Here is an 18,025-nt window from a genome sequence, read left to right on the forward strand (position 1 = left end):
TCGGAGAAATAGAACCAAATAGAAAGTTCTCGCTTTCTTCAATAATGTTAATAAATCGGGATTAAAATTTCACGTACTCGATTGTGCCGTAAATGCATAAAATCACAGTCTAGTCACTGTAATATTTATTGTAAAAAATATCAGTTATCACCTGATCGCTAATGACTTCGTTCTTTTTCAGGTTTAGACCTGTGAAAAACACGCTGCACAACATGAGGTAATGTAAAAATAGAAAATTATGTTTAAACTGTTCCGAAAATCTGTTAAATTGGTAACTTTTCGAAATTATAGGACAGAATGTACTGTCACAAATTTTCATCGCTGATTAGTCAGTTTGAAAATATTTTTCGAGCAAAATCGTGGAAATGCATTTTCGAATTTCGCCTCCATTTTCATCCTTCAATCCCTTGTTATCACGCTTGTTGTCGCGCCAGCGTGAAATTCAGCAACGTCAAAATATTCCGTACGTTATTCGACACAACCGTGCGAACCAATGAAACATTTTACAGAAGGGGATAATTGTAAACGGGGAAATTGGAACGCATGCATTCATGAATGCATCGAATTTTTTCCGGCTGGTAATTGTCACATTTGCATGTATTTTTCATTCGATTTACTGGTCGACGCATGGAATGGTATTCTTGTGTAAAGCGCTAGTGTCTCGAGCCTTACAGGATGTTTGACAAGAATCGGGACTTTACTGTAGTATTATCAAAACATTAACCCTTTGCACTTCGAATTATTTTTCGATTTTGTTGCCAACAATTCCCTGTTTTATTTGTAATTTATTTCAAATTACAGTTTCTTGACTGCTACTTATTTTGGACAATGTTGTTTATATTAAATGCAGCTCTCAAACTTTGTTGTAATTTATATTTGTGCAACTCGTATTTGTTTTTAATTAAAAAATAAGACAATTAAATCTGTTATGTCGAGTAATGGTCAAAGTTGAATTTTTATAAGTTTTAACGGTGAGCATTTTTGTCAATTAATCTCTCGTTTCTACAGAAAGACGTTCTAAAATTTTCAGAGCTGTTCAATCATTTCACCTTCAATTATACAGTGTGTATATTCATCTGGTAGTGCAAACCGAATCTACATGTAAAAATATGTCGGAAAAAAATAGCATTTTATCGTACGCGGTTTCATTTCCCAATAAATCGATGTTGAAAACTCATCGAGTACGCGTACATTTTGGCTGCGTTGTAAACTGTTTGTTGCATCTGTATTCATAAACATCATCAATACCCCAGCTTGTTCTCGTTTCCCAGTCAGATTTTCCGTCTTTGCCATTCCGTCGACATGGCAACATACAGTAATTGGGAGTACATCGATACGGTCGTAGTGTTAGGCGCGTGTTCCTGCGACGCATTTATGGCTGGTAATTACTGCAGAGATCTTCGTCTAAATCGCAGTAATCCTGATGCAAGAAACGGTCAAAGAACCGAGCAAACATTTGCGGAATGTGGGTCTCACGATATTCTCGGACAAATTGCAAGAAATGTGCAAGAAAAATATACTACTTACCTCTCTGGCAAAAATTATTCGAGCAAACAATTCAAGTATCAAATAATTAGTCATATATAAACAAAATATTAATATAAAAATGAAAGTTTTTGTTTTCTTCTAATGTACAGAATGAGAAAGTTATACACTTGCATGAGAAGAAGGGATTAATCATCTCCTCGCATTCAGAATATTTTTTAAATAATGTTTATCGTCGTGCGCATCGTCAGAAATATTGAAAATGTTCTAACGCTTTGTCACATCATGGCGACGCGCATATCTATCAAAAGCACTTAAAACCGTTTAACATTAAACACGCAAAACTATTGAACTAGTGAATTCCTAACGTTAAAACTTGCATTTTTGGCATTTTCTTGTCTAAATTTACGGGATTGTGTAACAAAAAGTCTAAAACTTTTTATTCCGCAAGGTGAAGTTTAGCCCCTTCTGCAATTGATGAAGCTAGGATGGGAACCAAGGAACTAAGAGCTAGCAAAAGAACTAAAAGTTGATTGAACTACAGTGATTCGACGTTTAGCTTGAATTGGCAAACGAAGCAATAAATATGTATAGCTTGAAAATTCAAGATCAAGAACCGCAATTATTTTTGCACCAACCTGATAAAATGGTGCACCAGCATACTTCGGTAAATCTTTCAGAGACTTTTTGAACAGCAAATATCCCGATGGGGTTGGTCGTAAGGACAAAGTAGCTTGGTCACCGCGATCTCCGGACTTGACACCAATGGACTTTTACTTACGAAGCCGTGTCAAGTACCGAGTCTGCCGGGAGGAAAATACGGATCGAAAACAGCTCGAACAGAAAATTCAGTTCGCATTTGGAAATTTGAAAAGGGAAAATACCTTGGAAAACACTCATGAATGCGTGGTTCAATGGCGTAGTTCGTATACCGTATTCGGCGGGGTAGTAAATCCCGTTACGCTTGCTTGCACCGATATTTAAAGAACGCTGGCGAATGGATGTCCGACTACAGGTGGGAGAAAATTTCATAGGTGGTTCTCCATGGCAATATAAAACGAAAATTATGAATAAAAAAATTTCGATTTCGGCTTCGTTTTTCAGTTATTAACCCTTTGGGGGCGAATGTCGTCACATTGACGACATGGTGACTATGCTATTATATTTTTCTATGATTCAATTCCTAAAGTTGCAGACAACTTTAATTGTAAAATGTAGTTGTGAACATGATACAATGTTAGTATACAAAATAGAACAACTTTTTTATAATTGTACCAAACGCCCTGATTTTTTATAATCGATTGGAAGCATTGGTTTACGAAATGATATGCAAAAAAGATATTCCAAAGATTATAATTTACAAGGTTACATGCAAAAAGAAAACAGGCATTTTTCAAAACTTTTTTATTTGGGCCCTTAATGAGAATTTAAAATACATTTTTTGTAGATCTATGTTAGTTATACGCATGCTGAACATTTCATCGAACTTTTTACACTAGCTGTATATTTCTATTTTTTCCAGCACTCAAGACTTTGTTACATGATCTAGTCCTCCCATTTACTTCTCCTCTTTAATATTTGAAAAAATCTTCGTCCCCAAAGGGTTAACGATTGAAAATCCGCCTGAAATGCGACGACCCGACCAGCAGAGGTGTACGTTGCGTACGTCATAGAGGCGCGCGACAGTATCAATTGACAGATGCGTTAGGGTGGACATTATTTACTCTCGGCGGAAAAAATTTTCGAGAACAATGGGAAAAAATGTTTAAATTTTGGAACTTGATTTTCTCTATTATAGTGCATCGTAAATATACATTTCTATATATCGTTGAATTTGTCTTTCCATTCTCTATAACCATATGCAAATACGATAAAAGGTCATCGTAAAAAAAATTCGCAACTTTGAAATTTCGCTTTTAAAAAAACATTTTTCTTTAGCATTATATTTACTTGGTCGAAGAATACAACTTCTGTTTGTCACATGTACGTACGTTGTTCGATCGATCTAAAATTTTGCGCATACAGAAAATCCTCTATAGTCGCAAGAAGGTCGTACACGATGAATGCAAAAAAATATCCCCTCCACTGTAGTAACCTGATCTCGGCTCGGGTATAACTCGGGTAAAACTTCTATATTTTTCATTATTTTTTTATGGACCGTCCACCATCTTATTTCTGGCATTTTTCTGATTAAAATAACGCCAAACACGATATAATTTCAATTGTATTTAGTGGTTTAATTGACGATGAACGTTTCGGGCGCAAGGAAGGACAGCGTATGGGAAGGAAAGAGTCTCTCTTTACACGCGCTGTCTTCTTCTACGTTCGGCTCGGTCTGTGAAGCTCGAAAACGACCAATAAAGAAAAGAGTGTCCGTCAACGAACTTTGCAAACGAACCTCCCGAGGCTTTCGCGACTATAGAGGATTTACTGTATGATTTTCTAGCCAGTTGTCACAATTCCAGTGGGTGTTACGAAAAAATTCGAGGTTAGAAAAATAAAGTCCACTCTAATGCTTACCTCGGTTCTCGTTTGGGGCCCCAGCGACGTGAAAATCTTTATGGATTTCGAAATCTCTTTATCTTTATGGATTTCGAAAAAGTCTAAAGCTGCAACAAACTGAAATCGAACGAAATGTACAAGCCGAGGAAAAATGTTGAAATATCGGGGCTTTAGTGGACGGTGTAGCGGTATCGCATTGCAGAGAAACACATAGCGAGAACAACCAGCAATTTTGGCATGGGTCAGATGAAACATCAGTTTTATTAGACTGTCAGAGAACTGTGACAACTTTTCAAAATATGCGAATGCTTGAAGAACATTTTCCCGATAGCGGGGCAGTAATTCTCGTTGGTCGTGTTTTTGGTATTAGGTGGGGTAGGGGTGGCAGCACGGGAATGACGACGGTTGCGAGCCGGAGACCCGTAGCCAGCGTTCGGCATTAACGAGATAATTAAAATCGAATTTTAGGCGGGTGTGTTATGCACGCAGCCGGGCATGATTATCGAAATTACCGAAGTTCGTTCTGGCTCTGGTGGATCTCTAAATACCGGCGGAATTATGTTTCGAAATTTACTGGCAGAACGACATCTATATGTCTTGACATTTTCCAGTAATGCAGCTGCGCGCGCGCGCGCGTGTAGTCACAATGATACGTAGGTACATATGTATGTAGGTGTGGCTTCACCCACAGATTATTACGATTGACGATAAATCGGCGTTCTGCGCCGGATGGAACTCTAATTATCTTGTTTTAGTTTACCGTGACAAAGGATTTTGGTACAAGTCAGTCTCTGACAATGCGATAGCTTATCATTATTAAAAATCTTTGTGTACAAAATAATTCATCGGCGGCTGTACCGCTGTAGTACAACTGATCACGGATAGCGTGACCTGTTAACAACCGGACTATCGTAATTAATGAAATGGCTGTCAAACAGCATGAACCATATTTAGGCAATCATAGTTCTAAAGAGAAACATCTGGTCAGCATGATTTACCAGTAGTCGAATTTGCAAGCTTGTCAATTTGTGTGCAGTAAATATAAAACAAAAAATATTTTGTGTACTATTTGAATGGTTTGAGGGAACCATTATATGTATTGCAAACAATATTTTTTTCCGAAGGTCATTCTCTTCGAAGTTATCAAGGTCATCGATGTTTTTTGATACATAACTACACTGCTATATAATGATATGTAATGTATTATTATTATCAAACAGTATTTATTGCTAAAGTCTATTATGAATATGTATGTAATGTATTCTAATAGTACTAAAATAAACGATTTAGTTATTCAATTTTCTTAAATAAATAAAAGAAAAACTATGGGATCGTGTAGATGGACAAGTCCGAAAACGATGTCCCAAATCTGAAAAACATTTGTGGGACATCTTAGAATCTGAGTGGAACCTTATTGAAAGTGGAGTAATGAAAAAAAGCATAAAGTAAAAAATAAAATAAAAGAAAAATCAAATAAAAGCACGCGGTGGATATGTAGAAAAGAAAATATAATTATTTTTTATCATTATCGGTGAGATATTTAATAAATTATTATTAAAATATGTTCCCCAATATTGTACGAACTGAAATACATACAAGATAATCAAATTTACCAAAGATATCATAACTTTTTTTAGGTAGTTATAAGAATTAAGGAAGTGTCCACATACTTTTGAGCGGTAGTGTACATTTTTTCTATTGCGTCGTGTAACTGGTCGAAAAATACATTGAGATATTTATAATAACAGACCTTGAAATGACCTTGATCTTCGAAAATTAAAGTTTTTACCACTGCTCGGTCACGTGACTCATTCCGTATTTGTCGTGCATGTGTCACAGTGTCATGTGACTAATCCGGTACTGGCATGGGGGGGGGGGGGAATTTTCCCCTTATATTCGAGTCAATTCCACTTGCCATGTCTGCACAGTACAAGTAAGTTTTATAAAGCGTTCTAATCAGATAAGCAAGAGCAATTCTGACAGCAGAGGCTGCCTCGATAAATGGAAACCCGTACTTTTCGTTGGTTTAGTTTCAAACTTCGACCAGCGAAACCAAAATTATTCCTCGCATCGACTGGGACCAATTCGTTGTAACATTTTTACAGAGTTTCATTTGAACGGAATTTCATGAAGCGGCCGCGTTCGTGATTCTACATGCAGAAACAAGCCGAAAAAAAGGAATAACATGTTGTCGTTTGACGTTTCGTTTTCGAGTAAATACCGAGTTTGGAAAAAATCAGCAAATACGCGTGCTATTAGATAGCAATCAGTTGGCGCGTTTGTTCGCGACGAATGTTGAGGTTGTAGTTAGGTAAAGCCTGGAAGAGAGTCAATAATTGTTCATTGAAATACTATTTGTCGTTGAAAGAACTAATACAATGAAATTGGAAAATGAATAGAAATTGCTTGACGAATATTCAATATTGCAAATATTAATTTTTATGAATTCTTAAGCTTTCTGTCTTGGAGAAAAAAGGAAAATGTCGTAGAAGAGAAAAGAAAATCTATATTTTTTTGTATGGCTACATTTATTTCAGTGCTTAAATATTGATTACTAGACTGTGGATCTTTATGCAATTATGGCTTTTGAAAATTTTCAAAAATTTAAGATAGGAAATCTAGGATATAAAATATGACAGAATTTAGTACGATTTTAATTTATTTCAGACCTGAAAAGGCTACAACCACGGGAAATAAGATTCTATTTTATTCCACTTTCTCTCTTAAAATTCGTCTACAAAAATTGTAAATTTCATGTACATTCCCTGTCTAATCAATGATTACAAACCAATCAAATTTTATTTCATCTAAAAAGAAACGCGTGACATTCATATTTGTTAGACTTTCTTAAAAATCTCCATCACGAGTGTGACTTGTTAAAAACCGGCAAAGGGTTAACGAACCACTCTTTTCAAGGAAGCACAACATTTTTGGGGTAGCCTATATAATTGACTTACTAAAATGTACGTTCATACCGACTTGAAATAATTACGGTTGAAACTGCTACGACGCGTTGCGGTTCTCGCGTTTCGTCATTAGTCGGCGATTTCTAGCTTGTTGCTCGCGTTCGCGTCGCACCGTTTCGAAGGAGGAACGCACGCCGGCTCGTTTCGTACGGGAAATGGATCGAGAGGTTAGAGGAACTTGAAGATAGGACCAGCGGGAGAAATGTATAAAATGTAATCATGAGACGAGAAGTTGCTGCAGAGTAGTGATAAGGTGAGTGACCATTTTGAAAATGAAATGTTATAAGTACAGCGAATCTGGAATTTTTCTAATATCAATGTGCACGCAGTAATTGGAAAAATTCTATGGTGTAGAATGTTAGTCGGCAACTCAATTTACATAAACGTCAACAAGCCAATAATTCCTTTAAAAAAACCCATTGTTGTAAAAATATGGCGGCGCCCTTGCCTGCAAAAACTCAACTTGAGTTGAAATTTGTATTGTTGGTGTTTCTTCGTCAAAATCTACAGGACCGTATAAAAAAAAAAAATGCAAAATTTTTGCCCCAGAAGAAAAAGAATAGCCAGTTTGGATTTTTACGTTCTACGAGTTTTTTTACGCGCCGATAACTACGTGAACGATTTTCCATTTTTCGCTCTATGTAGTTTCCAATCTGAAACAGTTTTTCCATTATTTTGTGGCGACAAATAATGGTGGACTTACACGTTTTAGAACCCAAAGAACCTAACACCTTGTCAATATTTTCCATGTCCGAGCTACCCCAAAATTTAATCACATTTTCAACATCGGCCTTTGATTAAAATCAGTGTCACATGTTGCACGTATGTAAGTGTTGCTGTGCGTGTCGCTGTCTGCTTCTCGTCGACGTTGTATTTGCATCGAAACGAGGCTCTCTCGCCGCATAGTTACGTGATAATGTATCTTGGTTCTTGTGTTCACATATACATATGTACACACCACTCGATACCGACCCCTGTAGCGCGCGCGCGGCTAGGTCTGTTTATTACTTGACAATTAGAGTATAGAATGCAGACATAGGTAACGAGATGTCGAAACTACACCCGGAGATTATTCGAATACCTCCGGCTGCGTGTATGAACGCAAGGGCCGGAACTTCTGCATGCATTTCGGGATGATGCAGTCTAATACACGAATGTACACATCGGATAACAAAAGCATTCGTACAGTGACACCCGTGGAAACACTAGGTCTGCGTTCACAGTGCTGTACACAACTCGTTACGCAACAGATTACAGAAATTTCTTTTTAATAACGGACATTTAGGGTATTTTTAACACATTACTGACCGGTACGATCGTTGCATAAGTTTCGAAAATCTATGGTACATGGCTTTTTAATGGAACTTTTTAATGGAACTTTTTAATGGAACCTTCAATAGCAACAGCAATTTTCATGTGTGTTACTGTCGGCCAAACCGTGTCAATGAAGACATTTGTCGATGATTTGACCGTGTATATGAAAACATAGTGTCGACGAAAGTTACTGTCGGTCCGATCGTCAATGAAAACAGTGTCGGCCAAATGAGTTGTCGACCAACCCAAGCTAACCCGGGGTTACTAACCCCAGTAATTTTCATCGTGAACTAACAAGTCACCTTCAATAACGTCATCTAGGGTTGTTAGATCTTCTATATTTGATATGAGCCTTCTATACTTGATATGAGCATTCTATACTTGATATGAGCCTCCTATATTTGACATGAGTCTTCTATATTTGAACTTGATCTTTACGTACCTACAGGAATTTTCAAAAATCTTTGTTTGAATAAAAAAGTTTAAAATGTGCTGTATACCTGTTTTACTTGAACTCCTATATTTTGAGCCTATCTCATATACATAATTGCAGTTTTCACTACTTCTTCTATATTTGGATAAAACGTTTCTGGCAACCCTAACGTCATCTAATAGTTTCATTTAAGATTGCAATGTAAAAGAAAATTTCTATGCTTTCCTTTGGTCCAGCACAATTATTGAAAATCCTATTTAATAGGCTCCCGGTAGGTACAGTGTTAAATATACAAAATTGTACATGATTTTTCGATTTGCTCTTCATCTGAATTTGTGTTAGACTTGTCCATCGAATGAGCACATGAGCTCGGCAATGCCATGGTATTCTAAGAACGTCTCTGATGCGTATAATGTGTCTTTCCTGTTTAGACATCGCGAGGAATTATCAGTGGAATATAAGACTGGCGTCAACCGGTGTACGTTACGCGCCAATCAATTCCAGGAACGCTAAGAGTAAGATAGCGACAATAGTCTTGATTACGCGAATTGTCATGCACATGTTCATCACGATTGAAAGAATATAGAAAGGTAGAAAGAGAAAGAAATATGCCTACGCCTCCTGGCCACCTAATTAACGAATGACGTTCTTGCACAAACCGAACTCTTGGTTTAAAGGCCAGTTCATCGTAGCCAGTCCAGGCCAGTCGGACAGAATCTTACTGCCCTGGTTTTGTATCCAGTATTTTCCAAAAAGCTAAAATACTGGATACAAAACCAGGGTAGTAAGGTTCTGTCTGACTGGCCTGGACTGGCTAAGATAAACCGAGCTTTAATCAGGCATGGACATACTTCTGGTTAGAGTCGTCATATCACGGGAATTGACTCCATTTGAGGGGACAAATTACCCCTTAACTCTTTGCACTCGGAGAAATTTCAACTCGAGAATTAAACATTCCTTCCGACCTAGAATAATTCTATTCTAAATGATTTTGTTCGTACTATTTTATCGATAAATGTCCCAAATGTCTGGCCGAAACAATTGTCCCAGGACTATCCCCACTCCTGCGGGGTGTACCCCCTTGAGGGGCCAAGAAGCTCGAGAGGCCTCAGTCGCCGAGAAGTATGACATCATACCTCTCGGGTATGTCGGTGAGACCACACTAATCCAACGACAAAACTTCTTTATTTTTCATTATTTTTCTATGGAACTTTCGCCAACATATTCGTGGCATTTTTCTGATCAAAATGATACCAAATATGATATAATTCCGATGATATTTACTTGTGTTATGGACGATGAAAGTTTCCGCGTCTCTTTCCCATACGCTGTCCTTCTCTGCGTCGAAAACTTTCATCGTTCATTAAACAAGTAAATATAACTGGAATTATATCATATTTGGTATAATTTTCATTAGAAAAATGCCACGAATATGTTAGTCAAAGTCCCATGAATAAATAATGAAAAATAAAGAAGCTCTTTGTTATTGGATTAGTTATGTTTACACTTCTCGGCGACCGAGACCTCTCGAGCTCTGCTGTCCTTTTCTAATTGTCCCTGTCGGATAATTGTCCCTGGGTAGACCCATGTTGGGGACAATTATAAAACACTGTATTATTACGTAATTTGTTTAGCAGTTGATTAGATACCAAGATATCAATGTGAAAAATATTTGCAACAATGGTAAAGCAATTTTTAGTGGCGAATATGATTAGGCAACAGTAAAGCAATGCGAACAATTTCAGAGTAAACTCACGTACTTGCCGTAGGTCCATGAGGTGTTCTGAACTTGTCGCGATTGTTCAAATCAAGTTACGAACTACCCTGTATAACCATGTGACAAGTATATCCTAAAAACATCCGGAAGTTCTTTTCGGAATGTCTTATACAATGTCCTTTTGTGAGTAATGTTAAAATAAGTTGCGAACGCGAACAGAAAACTGGAGAGACCCTCGGAAGGTAACCATGGAGCGCGAGAATCATGGCGCATTGTAGCAGCGAGCCACCCCCCACCCACCGAGTCTATCGTTACGATGCGACGGGAAGCTAATAACTCTCGCTTCAAGGAGCAACATCGTCCCTTACAAATACAGAGTTGAAGGAACGAAGATCCTGGAGGTTGTTGCATGAAAAAGTTTCGCAACAATGCTGAGTAAGTCTTGCCCTCGCTAACGAAAGAGTTGGCGAACGACGACGAGGAAACGGATTGAAATTCAAAGACAGAGAAAAGTAGTCCGATGGAGAAAGATAGAAGAGAGGAAGAGGATAGACCTGGTCCGGCTGGTAGCCGCGATGCGATGATTTGAAATGCTCACTGGCTCCACGCGCATTGCCCGATCGATATATGGTTGTTTCTCGCAAGCACGACACGAGACGTGATTCCCGTTGTCATGTCGTCGCGTTTCGCGTTTTTCTCGTTGTTTTCGCCGCTGAAAGAGATAAAAGGAATACCCTTACGGCGATCGACGCGATCGACGACATCGAGTCTTCGCGAAGAATGGAACGCGCTTCGCGCAATCGACTGTCGCGATCATGCGAACGGAAATTAAAATGGCGGCCACCGAAGATTGGACCGTATCGATTTACCTACAATTTTTGCATTCGAAATTCTTGACGTTAATGTCGAATAGCTTTTTGCCAATCTGATTGGTATCGGAGTATAATCATTCGACTGCGGATGTTTATGCAGTTTTCAATATTTCGGCGAATCTGAAAAGAGAGAGTAGAATCATATAAAATCTTATTTTCCGTGGTAGCAGTCTCTTTGTAGTTCCGAAATAAATCAAAATCGTACTAAATTCTCAGAATTTTTTAAATGCGCTTAATACGATCGAGTCACGATTAATTTACATTTGATTTGGTTTTATTTACAAGAACTTTCTTAAGAATACTACATTTGCAAAAGCGTGAAATTGACTTGCAAAAGGGAGAATTTAGAGTGCGAAATACTATCAAGCATTACACTGAATGTAGACACGTACGGTAAATCAAAATATTCTCTCTCTCTCTACTACAGAACTATTAAGGAGAAAACGTTTTATAGCATTGAGGAAAATAGTACGTCAACGAGTTGAGCATCTTGAGATCTTCGGAATAATGAGATCAAGGATAGGGATCGATGAAATAGAAAAAGGAAATGGATCGGAATATTAAAGTTGAATGCGGAGCAAGAGTGGATGCATCGAAGCAAAATAATTTGTTTAACAACGCGGAATAAGTAACGGAACAACGGACGAGTGAAAAACCGGGAAGAAAAATATCGATTGGAGGTAAACATTCGAGCAAAATATATTTCCAAGACCATGTTTGCACGTTATGCTGCGAGATCGTATAACTGAATGCGAAAAACAGCTCATGAGCCACGCGTCAGCGATCCGCAAATATTTCCAATTTCTCCAGGAAAATAAAGCGATAAATATCCGCTTTGCGTGTTTGTCCTTGCCTCGCCAGTAAAATTCAGCGTTTCCGGAGCGAATTCATCAAAGGGAGCTCCCACATCTTCATCGATCCTCGGAAAAGATTCCAGAAAAAGAGCAAAATAAGGTTCGCGCAATTTATTTCAGACATTCTCCCCCTACCTGTTCCATACGGATTATTTATTATTGAAAATAATATCAATTGCGCCGAATACATACTTTATTTATAGAGTAAAATAATATCGCTGGAACGTATCTAACACGTGCATACTAGTTAATTTATGGCACTCGATACCGGAGCTTGAAACATCTGATTCTGAATGGATTAAAGCGTATTTTATAGGATTTATTAGCTGGCTGATCATACATTTCAATTACAGTCAATTAACCAGTCGTCCGCATTCGCAATGCACAGTTTTCCCGAGCCCACGCCACATGTTACTCCAACAATAAAATTCGCCTACACCAACACGCGACCAATACCTGTTACAGGAAAACATACTTTCGCGTTATCGAATCGATATTCTGAATGAACGTTCTCGAATCGCGAACGATAACTATCGCATATGTTATTTGTTTAAATACTGTTTTAAGCAGAATTTGCTGTTTCATCCGAATTCGTCGGGAAATATTAGGCATTCCATTTTGTGGATTGATTTGCTCCATTTACATTTAAACACCCAGTATGCAGAAACAAAACCTTTAACATTCAAGTTGTTTATAAAAGAAAAAGCGAATCGTTCCTTTGCGACACGAATATTTATTGTATTAGGCCAGCGTAATTTTTCACTCTTCCGAATAACGCCGCTCAGTTCAGACGCGCATTTGTATTATGTTATCATAATGATTGTGTTCCTAATAAATTTTGTTTGTTCAATGATCTTTGGGTTGCATGGTTTAAGATCTTCTACAATGATATTATATTAGAAATCTCCCACACATTTAAAGAACTGAAGGTGACCTTCATATTCATATAACTACTTACGAGCTATTTGAAATCGTCATGTCACGAGGCTTGCCCTGTATATTCAAGAGATTTAGTTCCCTATACAGGGAGTCTCAAAAATGTTGTACTTCCTCGAAAGGGCTGATTTCTGAGATCATATCAAGCAACTTTTTCCTTTCGAAAATGTTCTCCGCGGCTTTGTTAAGCTTTCTTAACGAAAAACACCAACCAATCAGAGGTCGGTGAGCAAAGGAAAGAATTACTCTGAATTACTTCAGAGATCACCCCTTTCAAGGAAGCACAAAAATTCTGGGACACCCTGTATAGAAAGGTGCGACTTAATCGTTGGGAATTTATTCCTTTTTCTCCGAGACAGAAAGCTTAAAAATTAATATTTGCAATATTGAATATTCCTTATGTAATTTCCATCCGTCTTCCAATTTCATGTACTAGTTCTCAAACGACAAATAGTATTTCAATAGACAATCATTGAGTCCATTATACCTAACTACAACCTCAACATTAGTCACAAACAGCCGCGTCAATTGATTCCTATTTATCTAATAGCACGCGTATTTGCTGATTTTTCAAACTCGATTTTTACTCGAAAACGAAACATCAAACGAAAACATGTTATTCCCTTTTACTCTATTCTTTTTGGATCTCAATTAAAAAAAGGTGCTTTCAAGACTTACAGTACATGTCAGACACAGGATTAAATCGGCTGTTGCAGAAAAACCCTTCTTAAACAGACGACTGCGTTTTCTTTGACATCATCTGTCCAATATACACTGTCGGCTAAAAGTTTGAGACCACTCTATATTTTATTACATTTTACAAGCATGAGTACTGGCTTTAGCGGTTCTGTAATGTTTTCCTGGGTTCAGGTCTGGGTCATTTTTGGGACACCAGGTATACGAAAGTTTTCAAGTAATTGGGCAAACTGTACTATTGCTGGCACTGCAGTAGTTTTGGCACTTTTGAATTCAATTTTGATTCAATTCTGAATTTTGAGTTCAAGAATTCCTGGTATAAAAAATCATTTTTCATTGTTTCTTATTTATATTTCAAAGGAACGTTGTAAGTTTTCATAACAGAGTTCCACATACGACTGTTAGCAACTGTGCCAATGACTGTACGATTGTTATTCACTGAAAATTTTTGTAATAAAAGATTTGTGACTCGTAAAACTGTTTGATTTTGCTGAAAATCTCTATTGGCTTATAACAGTGGATCTTTATGCAAAATAAAAATTTTTTCACCGGATATTGTAACAAACTGGAGTGAAATAGAAACTTATTGTCTTTCTCAATATGTTTAACCCTCATAACGTTCCTAAAAAATAGTTACATATAAAAGTCTAGAATAATGTTTCACCTATTTTTATTTTACACTTTAAAACAAGTTATGTTTCGTTTATACTGTTTGTAGCGTCACACTTTAAGGAAGTACGTCTCGCAACACAAACAGAAAGAGATGAATTATTTTACAGTATGTAAGAATAGTAAATTGACGAATTTTCACCCTGAGGAACGTTTGATAGTTAATACGTTGAAAATAACATAACAGTATTTTTAAATTCTTCTTATGTTTTTACTGTTTTCACTGACACCTACTCATTTTTGTCATGAATCCGTCAAATCCGCGGTCTACTTATAATAATAGAAAGTTCAGCTCATTAAACATTTCAAAAAAAGATAAAAAGTTCAGCTCGTTTGAACATTTCAAAAAAAGATAAAATGATTTTTACTACCAATCATTGTGCCAATCATTGTACAGTTTACCCTAATTAGGTTTGGTCTTGAACATGACCACCGGTGTGGCCACCCCAATGATAACGAATTAACATACATAAATTAATATACATAAAGATCCAAATTTGGCATCGAAACCTTTATGATTTTTGAATAAATTAGCAAAAGTGCTTTGATTGTTATCAAGGATCGAACCGTAGCGCCGAAAACATTTAAAGATTTAATTAATATACATAAAATTGTTCATATAAGATTTATGCTGCTTGCAACGGAATGCGAGTTGAGCGCAGAATGGAAGCATTTCGATCATCGGAACAAATCGAACACGATGCCGCGGCCACTCGCAAGGATTGTGTAGCACAGATCGCTTTTCAAGTTATATGCTCGTACATGTAGCAAACAGATTGAAGTTTTCAGTCCGTGACGACTTTACTCGGTTATGCGCGCACATGTTCGAGGGCAGACAGTATCACGGTTAACGACAAACGGATAATCGTATTTTGATCGAATAGTATCAAAGGGTCCGTGCAGATGGACCAACCGTGATCGCGGCGCACTATGCATGTGGCTCAAAGGTGCATTCACGATATCTGATATAGGCAGTCATCCGTGGAATGCAGGTACGCGTGCATCGACCGGAAATTCTCTATGGATTAAATTCGTGCGTGCGAAATCGGCGGAGTTGCCCGGTGCCCCTGGAAACCGAGCCCTAGGTTACGCGAGGTGGGGGCGATCGAAGCCGAGAGGAACGAGAGGACGAACAAAGCACTGAATATCTCTCTGGCTCCGCAAATTCCAGGAACTACTCGAAACGGAAATCGGTTACCTTACGGACGTACAGCTTCCCTTACGTTTTCATCTCGAAATTTCGCGAGCAGGATCACCACACCCGCGCTACGCCGATTTAACGAGTAAACATCACGCTCTGTTGTGGCTCGCGGTAACACGGGTCTACAAATGTATCTAGCCACAGTCAGGTTTGCGTTAGGTTTCGTTTAGTTTTGTGTTCATTGTGGGCTATTGAAAGGAAAAGTAAAGAATAAAGAGTAAAGAATATATAAAAAAGAAACTTTTTAAAAACCACGCTTACAGTCAGTGACAATTTAAAAGTGGACACCCTTAAAAATCGCATAGCTTTTTAGAAATTGGACCAACTTGAATTTTTTTAAGATGTTAGACCGGCTAGTTCGCCAGAGAATAAGTAAACAAAAATTTAATACGATTGCAATTGGTAGGAATTATACAAAATTTTTAAAAATGATGTTTTGTCAACTTTTTTATCCGGGCCTGTAACGATAATTTAAAAAATGCGTTTTATAGATTTCGGTAACTTATATGCATACTGAAAATTTCATCGAAATCGGTCTACATTGCAATGAGCTACATACGTTTAAAGATGAGAGCTTAAGGGTGAAAGTCGCAGATTTTCAGCCTTGCCAGGGCATTTCGCCCTTACGTGATCATCTTTAAACGTATGTAGCTCATTGCAATCTCTTTCGACATTAAGCCTTAATCAAAAATGTTTTTAGTGTTCGAGCCATGGACAAATATTATTAAATATAATGTAGTGCATATATCTTATAATTAATTAATCCAGACAAATGTGATACAACGCAGAACCATTAAAATAAGCTTATTGCAGCATATATCACTGTTAACAACATTTCATCGAGTTAGTAAAATGTCGATCGCCGCTGTAAAGCTTTTTACGACTGATTCACAATGCTTGCAGCACTGGATCAAGCTGGTATCTAGATACATATCTACAGACGAGCATCGCGCTCACGAGTGCCACGCACGTACGCCACGCTTGAATGTGCTAACAGTTCACGCAAGTAGGATCGAAAAAAATTCACAATATTTTCTCTGTCGTAAATAGTTCGATTGTCGACGTACGTTTCGGGCAGACTCGGAATTTGTTACCGGAAGCAGACCCGAATCTCACTCCACGCGTCTGTTTCTCGTGTAGCGAGTGTTGTGTCGAGACGTGACGGCACTGCCAACAAGTCGATACGTCAACGTGACGCACTACGGACTTTTAATATTCCTCCGTCGAATTGGATTCGTCTGCGCAAGCAGGTCGCGTCTCTTGGACTTCCATCGGTTCGATGTTGTATTGCTAACTTCGAGAAAATCTTCATTCTTTTCCCGCCTCTAGGGAAATGATAAGGGAAGCAGCTGGATCTGTAAATTGTGGCGATAAAAAACCAGGTGAAATTTCGAGGACATCACGTTCAATGTCGAATATCAATCCGAAAAATTTCCACTGTATCAAAATATTGGATGATTCTAAAAATTCGTGCTTGATTTGAAAATGAAACAACTCACGCTTCACGTCTCCTACTACCAGTGTACAAGTTTCCCCACTATCAACTATGTTTTCTCATATTGCTCCTACCGTGCTTTGCTTCACGTGACTGGGAGGATATGGCCTCCTATACAATACATACTCCTAATCTCCCGAACCTCCTACTATACTCCACAGGAGTTTCGTGGGGAGGACCCAGGAGTAGGGAGAGGAATTCGGTGAGGAGGACTAAAGAGTAGAGAAAGGAACTTGGTGGGGAGAATCCAGAAGTGTAAAGACAGGAGTTTGGTGCGGAGGGCCCAGAATTAGGGAGAGGAGTTTGGTGGGGAAGACCCAGGAATAGGGAGAGGAGTTTGATGGGGAAGGCCTAAAAGTAGGGAGAGGTGTTTGATGTGGAAGACCTAGGAGTAGGGAGAGGAGTTTGGTGTGGAGGACCCAGGAGTAGAGAGAGAGGAGTTTGGTGGGGAGGAACCAGAAGTAGGGAGAGGAGTTTGGTGGGGAGGAACCAGAAGTAGGGAGAGGAGTTTGGAGGAGAGGACCCAGAAGTAGGGAGAGGAGTTTGGTGGGGAAGACCCAGGAATAGGGAGAGGAGTTTGATGTGGAAGACCTAGGAGTAGGGAGAGGAGTTTGATGTGGAAGACCTAGGAGTAGGGAGAGGAGTTTGGAGGAGAGGACCCAGAAGTAGGGAGAGGAGTTTGGTGGGGAAGACCCAGGAATAGGGAGAGGAGTTTGATGTGGAAGACCTAGGAGTAGGGAGAGGAGTTTGATGTGGAAGACCTAGGAGTAGGGAGAGGAGTTTGGAGGAGAGGACCCAGAAGTAGGGAGAGGAGTTTGGTGGGGAAGACCCAGGAATAGGGAGAGGAGTTTGAGGTGGTGAGGCCTAAAAGTAGGGAGAGGAGTT

At 38.5% G+C, this 18,025-nt stretch overlaps 1 protein-coding gene and 1 long non-coding RNA gene across 7 annotated transcripts in view; both read left to right on the forward strand.

Annotated features, from left to right (window-relative positions):
* The window catches only part of Cad87a (cadherin 87A), a 295,629-nt gene that overhangs the window by 111,128 nt on the left and 166,476 nt on the right, over positions 1 to 18,025 (forward strand). For 4 of the 5 annotated variants that reach the window (XM_076434313.1, XM_076434314.1, XM_076434316.1 and 1 more), the window contains one exon: positions 182 to 217. The exons of the other annotated variant lie outside the window; for it this stretch is intronic. In XM_076434313.1, coding sequence (XP_076290428.1) covers positions 182 to 217 — 36 coding nt within the window. The remainder of the gene's footprint in view (positions 1 to 181; positions 218 to 18,025) is intronic. 5 annotated transcript variants of the gene reach the window in all.
* The window catches only part of LOC143213949 (uncharacterized), a 35,647-nt gene continuing 17,845 nt past the window's right edge, over positions 224 to 18,025 (forward strand). Inside the window, exon 1 of one of the 2 annotated variants that reach the window (XR_013010070.1) lies at positions 224 to 17,994. This is a non-coding gene — a long non-coding RNA (uncharacterized LOC143213949). The remainder of the gene's footprint in view (positions 17,995 to 18,025) is intronic. The other variant, XR_013010071.1, reaches the window with a different exon arrangement.

The sequence above is a fragment of the Lasioglossum baleicum genome, chromosome 12 (genome assembly GCF_051020765.1).
Source record: "Lasioglossum baleicum chromosome 12, iyLasBale1, whole genome shotgun sequence".
NCBI lineage: Eukaryota > Metazoa > Arthropoda > Insecta > Hymenoptera > Halictidae > Lasioglossum > Lasioglossum baleicum.